The sequence below is a fragment of the Trachurus japonicus genome, chromosome 3 (genome assembly GCF_045865225.1).
Source record: "Trachurus japonicus isolate A0001 chromosome 3, Traja_1.0".
Lineage (NCBI taxonomy): Eukaryota > Metazoa > Chordata > Actinopteri > Carangiformes > Carangidae > Trachurus > Trachurus japonicus.
This window is the reverse complement of record NC_140909.1, coordinates 10,259,707-10,274,924: the sequence shown is the minus strand read 5'-3', so window position 1 is coordinate 10,274,924 and position 15,218 is coordinate 10,259,707. Positions and strand designations below refer to the sequence as shown.

At 39.7% G+C, this 15,218-nt stretch overlaps 2 protein-coding genes across 9 annotated transcripts in view; one reads left to right on the top strand and one right to left on the bottom strand.

The window, feature by feature from the left end:
• Window positions 1-15,218, bottom strand: part of vat1l (vesicle amine transport 1-like) — a 321,886-nt gene that overhangs the window by 28,540 nt on the left and 278,128 nt on the right. The gene's annotated exons all lie outside the window — the stretch shown is intronic.
• Window positions 3,489-15,218, top strand: part of dennd5a (DENN/MADD domain containing 5A) — a 36,864-nt gene continuing 25,134 nt past the window's right edge. For 4 of the 8 annotated variants that reach the window (XM_085760564.1, XM_085760560.1, XM_085760561.1 and 1 more), the window contains exons 1-3: window positions 3,489-3,731; window positions 14,131-14,202; window positions 15,085-15,194. In XM_085760564.1, the coding sequence (XP_085616690.1) occupies window positions 3,632-3,731; window positions 14,131-14,202; window positions 15,085-15,194 (282 nt within the window). In that variant the 5' untranslated portion in view covers window positions 3,489-3,631. The remainder of the gene's footprint in view (window positions 3,732-14,130; window positions 14,203-15,084; window positions 15,195-15,218) is intronic. The other 4 variants (XM_085760566.1, XM_085760562.1, XM_085760563.1 and 1 more) reach the window with 1 other exon arrangement.

Genomic DNA, 15,218 nt, shown 5'->3' with positions numbered 1-15,218 from the left:
AGATTATCTTAAAATACAGGAAACAATTCCATTCAAATGAGTGGATTATGTTGCTCATATTTGGCCTATCTTCACCAATTCTATAACTACTAATGTTATAATCAGTCAGTTAACCATCAGTGTAGGTTGGAGAAAATCTCTGTCATCAAAGAGACAAATATGTCTGGTGACTGGTCTAACAATCAAAGATTTCTCATCTAATCAGACAATAAGCTTTACACTGCCTGTCATTCTAACCTAACAGGAAAAATAGAATATAGAATATGTTTTTAAGTACATAGGGAATCCTATTTAACTGTCCATTCATTCATTCATTCATTTGTAAATTAAAGGAATGTACTGTATTCACATACATGTTGTGGATTATGGAATTTGTGTGTTTGTTGATCTATCATACTGTATATAAAATATAAGATCCTTGTGAGTTTACAAATTGTCAGGGTTGTAGGAGGAAGGACCCAAGTGCAAGAGCTAACACAGGCAGATTACTTGCAAACTTAAGTTTTAATTGCTTAAGGAGAACATAACACCATGACAACAAACAATAATCCGACAAGGAACTGAAAGACACACAATACTAAATACAACAGAACTAATCAAAGTAACACGCAACAGGTGAGGAGACAGGAGGGCAAAGAAACCTGATTGTACTTCTTCTTTTACTGTTCATACAAATAATACTGAGATAATTCTACTTCAAGATGGACAAAGGTGTTCCTAATAAAGTGTTCAGTGAATGTACATTTGTAAATTAGTACATTTAGAATATGGTAAAACCATGTGGTACCTACCTATTCAAGTTTTAGTTGAGCAGCAAATTTCGGCAACACAGAAGCAGATGAACACAGACCTGTCAAGACATGTTTTGAATGTTAAGGAAAAGACTGACTACAACACCACACCTCAAATATTAAATGTAAGGTTATTTCAATAAAGTAACGTAATATGTTACAATCTATGTTACAATAAAGGAATAAACATATACTTACATGACAAGAAATTACATGTTAGATGAAGCCAACAGTCTGTGTCAGAGTCAGGAAGTGAGACCTGAGAAGGAAACTTTTCTCCTTTCGATTCTAAAACCACATTACAAAAACATGACGTTGCTGAAGGGACCAGATATGACTAAGCACCATAAACCTGTAGGCCGAGACAAGTTGACGAGACAAAAGGGAGTAAAGAAAAAAGATAAGAGAATATGCGATTTGTGTTATGGCCCATTGCATGCCTGTCTGGCCCAGACTTCTGCGTTTCTTTGTTCTTTTTGGCCTCCAGACTTTTTGCAAACAAAATTATTTTTTACTACCATCACAAAATAAAAATAACCATCAATTTTTCAGTGTAACTGTAAAATACACTGGATATATGCTTTCATAAGGAGTTTTATGCAGATCAAAATACTGCATTGGTATTTTGAGTGGACATAAAGTCAGATATTGACAGCATTTGAGGTTCTTATGCAGTTAGGGCCCTAGGTGGATAGTGCTAATGGTTCAGTCCACTTGCTTAGTTGAATGTCCACAAATTATTTGACTCTTTAATTGCACAGATGTGGATGTTGAGAAGTTGTAATCCATCATGTCATAAAAAAAGCAGTAAGACAGTCAGCTGAGACAAAATTAATTTGAACACAGCTCTCTATTAGTGACCTGATAGCCTACTGTGTTGCATGGACAGCAAAGCAGTAAATATGAGATACACAAACAGGGTTATGCAGCTGCACCTAAATTGTTGCCTTATCACCTCTGAGCTGAAACTGATCTTGTATCCTCTTAAAATCTTTGGAAATTGTTTACTAACTTCTCTAACTATTAAAGTAGCACTATAGCAAACAGTAAAAGCAATAAAACAAACTGAAATATGCAATAAATAGGTCCAGGGGAGCTACATAAAACAATGGTCCTAGTGCCTGTGGAGCAAATGCAGAATTCCTTTTTGTCATGATAAGCCCCACCTCCTGAACGGCACGCTATCATCGACTGTATACTACAGTATGTAAAGAGGACGAGGATGTTTATATCTGATACGCTGCACCACTGACCCCATCTAGTGGCCGAACAAAGAATTGGAATTTGCGATAGTGCTTCTCTAAATAAGACCTAATTTGAATTGTGTAAACATTTCAGATTGAACACATAACGTTGTTTTATATGTTCTGGGCATGCTGATGCTGGACATAAAATTTTATTTAATCACCCACTTATAATAATCAATTCTACTCCATGCACTTTTATGAAACACAAAAGTGCTTGTCACGAGCTTCCAAATTTGTGCTCATGAACAGGTAACAGATAAGATAAGATAAGATAAGATAGATTTATTGTCATTGTATGGTTGATACAACGAAATAACAGCTGGAATTTGGGTAAATAAAAAAAATATATATATTATTATGTCTACCACTAGATGCCACTCGAGGTTTAGATGGCAGATCATATTAGATAAACATACAGTGCAGTTTACTAAGTCACCAACTGTAAACTTTCTGTCTATATCAGTATCAAACTGATTTCAAAGGTGAGAGCACTACAGGGAGGGTGGTAGTTTTGAGGTAAATGATGGTTAAAATTTCCTGAGAAGATGAAAAAGAAAGACTAAATGTGAAAAAAGTGTGAGATTAAAATGTAAAAACTATTTTTCCACAAAATGAATGAAAATGGGAACATGGTCCACAGCCATAGACTGTAAGCTGAAAGAGAACCACTGTCGCCACTGAGGCACCCCTATCTACCAGGGCCACTAGGAGGAGCCCAGCCACACTGCGTTTCTTTAGTAGTCAAAAGTATCATCATCCATCATCGCCTCAGCGTCCTGTTGTGGTAGTAACTTCCGGTTAGAGTATGGGGCCTACTTGACAATTGCTTAACCACATACATACAGTCAGAGACGTTCTATTACAGTGCATGCACACATCAGTGCAACATACACCTGATATACCTGAGCCAGAGACGTGCACAGAAGCAGACAAACCCATTACAAACATACATTAACGCATGAAAAGCAAATCTCCCTGCACAGCCACAGTTCCTCAGGTGCAGGTGGGTAGCAGGAGTGCGTAAAATCAAACTACATTAACGCATATCAATAATGTACTCTCACACTCATATAATAATAATAATAATAATAATAATAATAATAATAATAATAATAATAATAATAATAATAATCTTTATTTATATAGCACCTTTCACAGATAAAAATCACAAAGTGCTTCACAAATAAAAGTGGTAGGCCTATATTGATATTCACCATGCACGGTGTTCAAATGTGTATCCATGATTACAATTATGTATAGAAACAGGTATTAAATAAAATAATATTAGAAATGTTGAACGGTTAAAAAAAAAAAAACAAAACATCTGCTTCTCATTTTAATTTCAGGTTTCTGCTGTTTAGCCCTCCAGCGCTGGTGTTTTATTGTGAAGGGGCGCGACCGGATGTGTCTTTGCCGTTGACGTCGTTGACGCAAGCTTCGCAGCAGCAGCAGAACTGGTTGTTAGCTTCAGTGTCGGTTGTGATTTTCGAGCTTCGCCGTAGCATCCGTGATGGCAGAGAGCAATAACCTCTCCCAGTTCCTTTAATATGCTCCCTGTTGAGGGGATAAGGGTACCACCGGACCAGTCTCAACATGACCACCGGCTTCAGCTCCGGTTCCTGCCGGTTCGCAGATTATTTTGTGATCTGCGGACTCGACACCGAAAGCGGACTGGAACCCGACGAACTGTCCGGTAAGAGCGTTAGCCATCGGGGTAAATGTCGGACTGATGCCGCTGGAAGCAAATGGGGAAGGATAGGAAACCAAGGGGCCTTGTTATTTTCCACCTTAACGTTATTATTTAGCCTTTTTTTTAAAAGTAAGATGTCTAAACGTATATGTGGTTTATTTTACTGGTGTGACACAATAATGTAGGTTATTATGATTATAACATAACATTAGGCCTAGCTCATCTTCTCTCAGCCTGTTTGTTTGAGGCGAAGGGATTACGGGCTTGTTGTGTCTCTTTAACGCACTGACATGAATTTTAATTCAAACATTGTCGAGAAAAAAAACCCTCCTGGTTTTTACATTATTCATGTTATAGCCTACTGATCTGATATTGGCACTGCGCAATATTGAATATTTTCCCGAGCAACACTTGTCTTATTAAGTCAGGTATATATATTGTTATAACACTGATATAGCTGCATCGGTTTTAAAGAAAAACTGACTGAGGGATGTTGTCACAGAGGCTGTCACCACTTTGTTGAGAGGAGATCAGGTATCAGGGATTAACCTGTCAATTGCCCCATGTTGAAACTGAACCATGCGCCCCCTCCTCCTCCTCCTCCTCCTCCTCCCTACGACCCCTGGCATCCTCAGCATCCACCACAGATCCACATTGTGCATGTATTAATCTTCAAGTAACCTCCATAGAGGGTTAGCAGCTGTACGCCCTTCCAGTAAGGTTGTGACACACCTGAGTGCAACCCCCTTTGTTTTGTGATTTATAGCCTAACCTGCATGAGCATTTGTTTTTTGTGCATTGAAAGGACTGGATTGTATCTGCCATTGTATCTGCATGTAAAGCCGTGGCCCCCGGAGGTTCCCCGTGGATGGTCTGGGGGCCCCCTGAGCATGAACTGTAGGAAACATCGGCATGGCAACAGTGCTGTTTTTCTTTCATATCACATTTCTGGTCAGCAGATGTTTCAAGTTCACATTTTTAGAAATAGAGAGCAACATGACACCACGTTTAATGCTTTTATTTTGGTGGGTTTGAAAATTCCAGTTTATTCTTTGAAATAATCTCCTGAAACGTTTTCACTCACTGGACTGAGCCACATCATCTGGTGCCAATTACAGGTAGGCTATACCAGAGGGTGATCACTTATTACTCGCAGTTATTTATAAATGCTAAGCTAGCACTACCTGGGGACTCCTACTCAAAACACAGCAGGGGAGCTACATGTGCAAAATGTTTCTACAAACAATCATAGCTACAATTCAGCATAAATGAAGAATAGGCTACATGTTCTTGTAATAAATGAAAGAGAAATTCATATTGAGGTTTAATTGGAGCAATTTATTTGATTTAAATTCATCTGGAAGTCAAATACAAACTTCTACTTCAATTTTTTAAATAGCTGTCTCAGGAATGTGTCTCTATTCTATATAAATAGTGTTTTTCTCTCTCCTAAAACATTGTGAACTCAATCCTGTAAGATAAAACATTACCATGATATATACTGTGTAGTGATAACAAGTTGTGAAGTGATAACAAAATGCTGCTGTTTGTTGATAGGATTTCTGTATCAAAGTAATAACCATCTTTATTTGTTAGATATGAATCCTTTATCAAACATTTATGTGGTATCCATAATTTGTTTAGCATTTTACTTTACAGAAAATGTACCATTCCATGATGATATGGATGTTGATATTGCAATGAAAAATTAACTAGAGGGGATTTAATCGTTATTGCTTTCTCACTGATACCATAAATGGCAGTCATATTTTCTCTGTGTAACGATGAGGGCTGGACGAACCATTTTAGATCTGATTGTAGGCCCAGACAGTTGTGAATACTTGCCAGCTGTGGATGGTTACTTCTTATTATATAGCTACAGCTTGTTAGAAGATGCTCCTGGGATTGTTCATGTGGCTTTTTACCATCTTTAACTTTCTGATGATGAACACAAAACACAATATAGAGCCCATTAAGCTGCAGTTGTTTAGTGAAAAGCTCATTTCCCACCATGCACACAGAGACATTTGAAGATGAGGTAAAGCAGTCGCTCTATTACGATGTGTGTCTGTTTGTGTCAGCTAACAGAAGGAGCCGTCATGTGACAGGATACGTTACTATAACTGCACATTTTATCTTCAAAGGACACATCAAAGAGCCAGTTCTCAGCTCCAGGACATGAACCACCCGTGGGAAATTTCAATTTTTACACAGCTTTAATTGTTTATAGGTAATGATACAATACAGAATTCAATGTCTACTCAAATTTTAGGTTGATTTTTTTTTTAATTCATTCATTTATTCAGAGTGTATGTTATGCAAACATCTGGCAATAACAGTCCCCTCAGGTAATGTCAGGGCTTTCCACATCATCACCTCTACTAACAAAGTATCCATGGAGGGGAAACCCTGAATGCTGAAGGAAGTGAACAGGTCATAGAAAAACATAATATCCCTTTTACTAAAATGATATATTTAACTCTGCACTTGTATTCAGTTGGGTTAAAATGTCAAGAGAGATAAGAAAGCGTTCACTTTTGTCACAAAAGGTCAGACTCCTGTTGAAGGTCATGTGTAAATCTACTAAGTACCTGTAAGCCCGTTGTTAGTAACTGTGTGTAAGCCCTCGTTGGCCGAGTTATTGCTACGACACTCTTCTATCTTCTGACAGCTCTCCAACGTGTCTGACTTTTTAGTGAAAGTGAATAATTGTTGTTTTGGTGCTCACAACAACACAGATGATTGGGGAGATCGACTTCAAAGACGTATCTGTGTGATTTACTGTGACTCAGCAGGTAGTGAGAGGCCTCAAGAGTTGGCGTTGTGGTTGAAAGAAAGTTTTTTTTTTCTCCTTTAAAGTTTTAAAAGACTCAACCCCTGTACTTCCTATTTTTACTTCCTTTTAATTCAAGTTCACTCTTCTTACAAGATGAGTGCTTTTTATCTTGAGATTTATGAAGTGATCAAAAGTTCAAGAACGTTAAGTATTCAGTGTTGAATTGAGCACAGCCATGAGCAGAGCGCAGGGATATCTTGTCTGCCCAGCCAGACCGAGGTACCGACCGTCCACACCAGTGCAGTTAAATCTAAATATACGTCTGTTTTTCTTCCTCTCAGTTTTTGGCCCTCCACCCACAGTACACTCATGTTTTTCACTCCATTAAGTCTAACATTTGGAAGTCGCTTGACTGAATTCATATGAAAATGTCAGCCGTGCATTAGTGCAAAAAAAAAAAAAAATCTCAATTTTTCAGTATAATTAGGTGGCATTGTGTAGCTGCAAAATAAAATGGGCAGTATACTTTAGTGTCACTGATCAGAAAGCTCTTATCTCACTCAATTCAGACTCAGATGTGTGAACACTGTGTTAGTTTCAAATAACCTTTCAATTTTTTAAAATAGCTCTAGTGCCATGGATTTGCATGTTTCTCTGTTATAAATCACAAGTTGTGTGATAAGGCTTCCTTTAGACCTTTGTCTCTGAATAAAAGAGGAACCCATTAAACGCTTGCAAAGACGTACATATGGGGCTCTGTGGTCAAAGATCACTGAGGTTGTTCTACTTACTGCACCTTGCTGCTGTTTACTGTAGAAAGAGGTTAGGGGCCTGCCCTTGTTGACTGTTTCAGTTTTGAGTTGAAGAGAAAGGAAATGGTGTGGAAATTCCATCACCACAGGTTAAGTCAGCTAAATATCAGCTTGAAAAATATCTACACGTTTGCACTTTAGTAAATAATCAAGGAATGCTACTGTCTCATTGTTTGTCTTATAATGGCTACGATGCGTTTTTAGTATTACATGAAAATAATTCACATCTTTTTGACACAAAAAATGGGAATATTGGTGGATTTGTAAACATTGCAGATGTAGTGAAACTCCATCAATTTCAAAACTAGTGAAAGTCAACAAGTCAAGTGCTAATTTTGTAAGAGTGGGCTCTTTTTCTGTTTCTTTGAGAAGTGCAGTGAAATGGCAGAAATTCACCTGGCAACTATTTTGATCACCAATTGATCGGTTTCAATCAGCTGATGTCATGTAGGACAATGAATCTGCCGACCATGGGCCTTAGGGAATTGTGACAGGTATAGTTTTCTGTACAACAATAAAACCATAATGTAAGAAAAGCCAAGATGTTAATGATCAAAACACTAGTTTTATTCCTTCACAGCTTCTCATTGACTAAACAATGCATTGGACTAAGCAAGAAAATAAATAAATAAGAATGATTCTTAGTTGCAGCCATGTATAACACACTACTGACATTAATGGGCAAATGCTATTGTAAATACACAAAGGATGAATTCACCCACTTATACACAATGACTGAAACATCTTCAAAAATGTAACCTTTGCTTTCAAAACAATAGATAAAATCAGCTATACAAACTCTGGTTGGTTTCGCCCAGTCATTGAACACATTTAGATGTTTAACCTGATGCGATGATGTAATTCATGTACAGTGAAACCCAAAGAAATGACCCGAACTTCCTTGAAGCACATAGTGTTTGGCAGCACAGCGAGGACCTGATTAGCATATGTATTACCCCCCAGCCTCACAGGCGACACTGGAAACACAGGGAGCTGAGGGACAGAAGTACACTTGTACACAGGCTCCGCTTATTCAGATGCTAAATATCCTTTTCAATTTCCCAGGCAAGCCTCTCTCTCCCCCAACCCTACTCAGCAAACAAATGAGGATGAATGGCTCAACATGCAAGGAAGGCTTAAAATGCATAATGTGCTTTTTCATATTTCCACTCAAGGCTGTTTATTTATGGCCCTGTCGAGAGTCCCCTGTCAGTGTTTTTGAAAAATCTGCTTGAAAATGCACCAGGGAAATTTTGAATGCAGTTTGAACAGTCACTAGACCTCTCACAGTACTTTAAGGGTTTACTGTATCTTGATCTTAACACCAAACGTTATTTCTAAGCACTACGCCATGAGGAAATTAAGTTCATCATAAAGTTGCAAAGTGAAGATTTATTCCTTGTTTCAGGAATAAAAGGCCCATTCATTTTTCTCTAGAGCGGCGTTATGTGACTCATAGTTAGAGCTCCTCTGTGGCTTGGATGGACACGCAACACATCAATACAAAAGATGCACAAATCAGAACAAATTCTTTGCGTATAAGTCAGAAGGACAAGCCTGTAGGCCAACTACAATGCCCATGGTGCTTTGCAGCAAGAAACAACCAATGACAGACCTTAAAATTCTGGTGGATATGCCACTGATGAGGGTGAAAGCTAAAGATTTCAGTGGTGAGAAAACTGGCAGTACAATCTACATCTTAGATTCAATTTCAGTCCAATTCAGTTTGGATGAATTTACCATCTATGCAGCTCGCCTGCCTCAGTTCTCTATGGCAACAGCAGCCAAGGTTTCTCTGGGTATTATAATATTCATACCGGCCTGACATGCCTGATATAGACAAAACAGGTTTTCTTAGAAATTACATTTAAATAATGATCATCCAGGATTGTTGTATTGTTAATGAGAATCCTGTTCAGGTAATTAAAATAACATTTAGGATATGATTTAAACAAAAATGTGTATAAATGGGAGTAGACTAAACAATGGGGTATTACTGGGAAGAGGGGCTGCTCCCATCTAATAACCCTTCAGGTCGTTTCTTTAGGATTTAGTATTTTGCTTTATCTTCTTGTACTACAAATCCCTTAAATCTTCATTTAAGTAGCTACCCACATACTGGCAGATATGTTCAGATATTAATTATGAAAGGACTTGCGGAGTATGTCTTTCTCCGATATACAATGAAACCTTTCAGTCCCTGTGGAGCCGATCAGAGCTGCTCTTTGTTTTGATAAGTCTTTGTCTTGGTTCCAGCTTAGATTTGTTCTTGAAAGGTGAACGTTTACATTCTTTCCTGCCGTGGCACAATGATGAACATGCACGTTCTTGTCCGAAGGACTGTGTATGGGTTCAGTTTCGCTGCAGTCCAATCCTGCGGCTGCTAACAGATGTTTTGCAAACCGAGTTGTCAGGCTTAGATGCCTGGTATTTGCGGTTCTTACTGGCTTTGTTTCCGAATTCTACTTAACAACTCAAGGAACAGTTTGTGTTTTGTGTGTTCTGTATGTCACCGACAATACATGACAAACATAAACTGTCTCTTTGATTCGTTTCTAATTGAACAGAGGGAGATATGTAGTTCCACTTCTTTTGGTTTCCAACAGATTCAGCACAGTTAAAGGAATTTCTTCAGTGACAGTAGACAGTAGACATAGGATGCTTGAATTCTTGGCCACTATGGACAGATTCTTTTCTTGATTAAAACTATCGGTCTATAAAATGTCAAAATGTGTGAAAAATGTACGTGGCGGTCTCCTTAAACTCACTGTGGTGCCATCAAATCGTTCATCTCCGACCATTAGTTCAGAACCCATGAGAGATTCAGTCACATAACAAAGTAAGTCTTGACATTTGGGAAGCTAGAACTAACAAATGTTTGTCATTTTGATATTGAAAAATGAATTAAAGGGACAACGATGAGTTTCTCCGGCGGCAGAATGAAAAATTCTGCGACAATAAAAAAGTCTCATATTAATGTGGATGAATCTACGTTACCCACACTTGTTAATGGCTCCATTTTCGATAAATAGGCTATATTGTTTTGTCTCTATCGTTATTTCGTTATTATTAGTAGTGGCAGAAATGCTGGGCGAGCCAACCAGAGTTTCTTTACTTTCGGTTTCGCAGACGCTGCCCGGCAGGTCATGGAAGAAGAATTTCACCGTGCGCGCGGAGGCTCATGGTAAATGTAGTAGGAAACACTTTGCTTTCCAAAACTCCTCGTCCCTTTAAACGATAATGTTTGAAATAGCAAATAATTGTTTCAGCTCTAAAATAAGGGGCCGACTCGGAAACCTTTCCAACACTGTAACAAGTGAAAAAAAAATGACTCTGAGAACCCGTTTGTGAAATGTTTTCCTATTATTGAGAAAACCCCACATTGTTTCCCCCCTGGGAGAGAAGACTGAGTTGAAGCTGAGAGTGAGCGATCAGGTTCTGTCAGCGCCGGGTCCTCCGGGTGAATGAGTGTTGCTGTTTTTTTTGCTGCTGAGTTATTTTGAAGTGTTAGCAATGTCTTCAGCACATTTCTGCTGCAGGCAGTCAACCCCAGTCAGTCATGTATTAATATAGCCTCTCAGTCAGAGCAGCACATCCTTTTATGTCTGACTCTGAGCCTAGTGGGCCATGCTGCAGGAGGTGTGAGGGAGTGTGAGGGCGCAGGAGGGCTGCGAGTGGTCCCTCCTTCACTGGATCAAACAGGAAGACGGCTGGCGTGGCACCAGAGCTCAGTGACGCCGTCCTCCCACAGCTACCGGTCGGCACGGCACTCTCATGGCAACAACATGGGCGGAACTCGCTAGAAAATATGATAAATCAAGAAAAGAAAAGACTGTCATTCTTTCCGGTGCCCATGTAATTGAGTTGCCCACCCCCCCCCCCCCCCCACAGCTAAGGCCTGTAATTAGCTCTAATTACCAGGTGATGATGTCGGTTGAAGTGAACACCTGTGTCGTCTTGTTCAGGTTGAACCTGAACCAGCTGGAAAACAGAGGAAAGGTTCAATGTCATAACGATCATAAGTGCCACTGTGGAAAGTCTTGGCTATTCAGTCACTTTAACATACTTGATTATTACAATTTAATTTAAAACATTGTTTTTTGCAACATTCATTCATCGTTTTGATGATGTGTTTTCTTTTTCTTATTAACATTTAATTGTTTTTCCCTATTATATTGTGATGTCAGTTCTGAAAAAGACTGCCCCCCTCCCCCGCCTCACTTCACAGATAAGGCTTTGCTATGTAAAGTATTCAATGACCGAAAGACGTCAGATCTAGGCTAAATGTTGTACGTAGTCGTCTGTGTTTTCTCAGAGACATAATCACAGCAGTCCTCCTTTTAAATCCAGTGACGCCACAGAGGAAGCTTTGGAAAACACAGTTTTATCCTCCTCGCCTAACTAAACACATCAGAGAGAGGGGGAATGTTTTCTACTCACCAAGTGTCCTGTAACGTTGTTACTGTGAGGATTATACGATACATTAAATTCTCATTATAATTCAAAGTACAGCATCATGGTGCATGTCACAGCCAGATGCTTCCAGATGTCTGTTGTGTCACTGTCGTACATCACTGACTTTGTCGTGACAGTTTCAGTGCTCCACACTTTCTGCCTTATTATGTACCTAGATGAACATGTAGATGCACAAGGCACTTTGTTATTCCAGTGATGCACTTTTCTTTTTATCCTTTTGATAAGTCAACAATTATATCTTAAATATGGTGATTACACATTAATTCTGCAGCCTGAATCATTTGCCCTCGCTCCTACTTATCGGACCACATCGCTGTCTGACCTATCTCTGGTTGCTGACGTGTTTCTAGTCTGACTTGCATTCCTGGCCTAGTTTCTTTCCTGTGGGCAGTTTTGGATATGAAAGTAACCAACAGATTAAACCACTTAATCCTTCAAACGCTTTTTACTCCTTCAACAGGATTCATTTCACTATTCACTTTACCTAGAGAGTCTCATCATGTGAACTTGTTTTAATGCTCAAATCAACACCTCGTGTCTGGAGGCGTCGGCTGCACTTACTCAACATGTTTCTTAATCTGCACAACTAAGAAGATACTGGATCATTAGTAGACTTGTGGTTAGACACTGTCAACCACAACTGTCTCACCTGAATTAAGACGAGACTTCCATCAATCATCACTCTCAGAATTACAACTAGTCGTGTTCAGACAAATGCCAGCTGGGAGAATCTGTGTTGAGCTGAAAGAGTCCTTGTGTTTTGACTCTGCATGTGTGTGTGTGTCATCACTGAGTCATGTTGTAAGTCCAGTGAAAATGAATTTTCCTCACCCATAATAACTAGTCCACAAAAAGTCCAGAAAGGAAAGTCCAGGTTTTTCATCTCACAAGGCCGAGAGCAGCTTCGGTTTGAAGCCGACATTGTGGAATTAGGAAAGGAGTCGATGTGTGTCACACTGCACACATTTGGCTCTGACATGCTGCATGACTGTGTGTTTCTGCCAGTAGGACTGTTTTATTGGTGCTTGGCAAATGTTATGCATGAAGAGAGGACAGTAAAAAGCCTTGTGTGACTGCACATAAAGGGTCTTCTTTAGATGTAAAATGTTAGATAATCTAACTCGGCTCCAGGGCCAGTCAGTCTGCAGCACAGCAGCTGCCATTCACTGCAGTCAAATCCACCAGTAGTTAGTTACACACATTAGATCAATCTTTCGCACCTTGATTATCTTCTTTTTTTTTTTTTTCATTCCTGCAGCAGAAACAAATTGTAGATATGCGGTTTCCTTTTTCAGTCATTTCCTACGACGTCCGAGCACTGTGGTTTTTTAGCAAATGTTGCTCAAGCCGGAGTGGAGACTATATCGTCGGGGAACTATTTATAGACGCAGATTAATACACATTCGATGTGCCAGCGAGTATTTACAGCAACATGACGCTGTACATGGGATTGACTTAAAAATAAACTACAGTGCCCATGATAATCAAGGAACATGTTACATGTTAAGCTGCGTCTTTGGCCTTTGGCTCATTCATTAGGGTTTTAATTGTCTTGCACAACATTGTAGCTCCATGAGGAAACTATATGAAGCTTTACAACAAGGTGAGACACTATCACTATCAGATATCACCATGGAACTTACCAAATGTATCACTTACATTTAGACAATTATTTTTTTGTATTACAAGTTTTGTCCAATGTGATGTTTAAATATGTAAATGAGGCATACTTTTAACAGAAATCTAAACATTGGGTAAAGCTACAGACATGTTAAGGAAGCAAAATAGTCCAAAATCTCAAAATTGACAAGTGCATGGTTTCCCCATAGTGCCTTATATTGAATGGCATCATGTCAGCCAAACAGCAGCATATTAGCACTGCACTTGTGAGCATGTTAGCATGCTGACATAGCATTTAACTCAAACCACTGCTGCTGCACCGAGTAGAGCCTCACAGAGCCGATAGCATGGCGTTCCTGGTCCTTTTCCAACGTGTTTGTGTTGAGAATATAATCCATACTAGAGCAGTATGGATTTGCTTGATCTCCAGAGAAGAAGAAGCTACTACGACGCAGAAACACCACATCCTCACATCACAATAACCCCCCACCACCACCACCACCTGCTTTGAATTAGCACAACCCACCACCCACCCACCTGACAGAGACACGGCGACGCCCCGTGTGATGTGTCCGTGTGCAGCTCGTTCTGAGAGCAGAGCTGAGCTGAGCTGCGAGGATGTGTCTGTACTCTGCAACAAAAACTGAGAAGTGATGCGCTACCCATCCAGAATAATAACCAGGCTTTTAATTACATTTTTGTTTTATTTGTTGTGTAGCTTTATGCCAGTATATAGAGGCTACTAAATTCAGAGATGGGGCCAGAGGAAAATTGGCGGGGGCAGACGAAGGTAACCCTCCCACCACACACACTCCTCCCCCTCTTAACCTGAGCTCAGCTTTAACCCTTCAACCTCTAACCTGGCACATCTTATTTTTTTGTTTTTTTTACCCCACTCCCCCTCCTTTTGTGTTACTTCAAATTCAGATTTTTTTCCCCCCCTTCCCAGTTCTTTTTCAGCACAGGTGTGGGGATTTGCTCTTTTTTTTTTTTTGCGCACTCTGATTTCTCTTTCTCCTGGTTTCTCTCGCCCCCTCCTCCCTCTCCTCCGCTCCCTCACATCCTTCAGCAGTAGCTGAACAATGAGCTGATGTTTGACAATCACCGCTTCTGTTTTCTCGCACACACACACGAAATCCAGAGCTGCCTGTGCTGGCATCGCTTGGTCAATGTTTACTCTCCCCCCTACACTCTGAATGACTTTTCAGTACTGCCTTGGTGTGTGCATCACTTCTGCTTTACTCTGGGTTCAAATCAACGCAGTTTGTCCTTTTTTTTATGATTAATTATTTTGTTTGTTCCTTGTATTGCCATTAAAGCTGTCAGGAAGCATAAATATCCTTAAAGTTTGGTTTATTTTATTTTCTCTCCAGTAAATTTGTTTTGGAGTATTAGCTTCAGCCTGCTTGAATATTTAGTTTTGTTCACCTTCGAATGGATTCCCTGCAGATGACAGCTTTACATGATGCAATACAGTCTTCCTCTCAAGGCAAATATGCTGACCTGCTCTTTCCTCTGGGGTTGTTGTGCCTGGCACTTTACGCCCGCTTCTGATCAAGCTGTTCTTCTGCTCCAACCATTTGCATTTGGAGAATTGTGCTAACGGTTTATCTCCCTTTTTGTTTTTTGCTCTCTCTATCTCTGTCTCTTTCTCTGTGTGTTTGACTTTCAGGTGAGAATTTTGAGCAGAGTCCGTTGCGGAGGACCTTTAAATCTAAGGTTCTCGCACATTATCCAGACAATGTCGAGTGGAATCCATTTGACCAGGACGCGGTCGGCATGGTACGATCTCTATACGGTTAAACA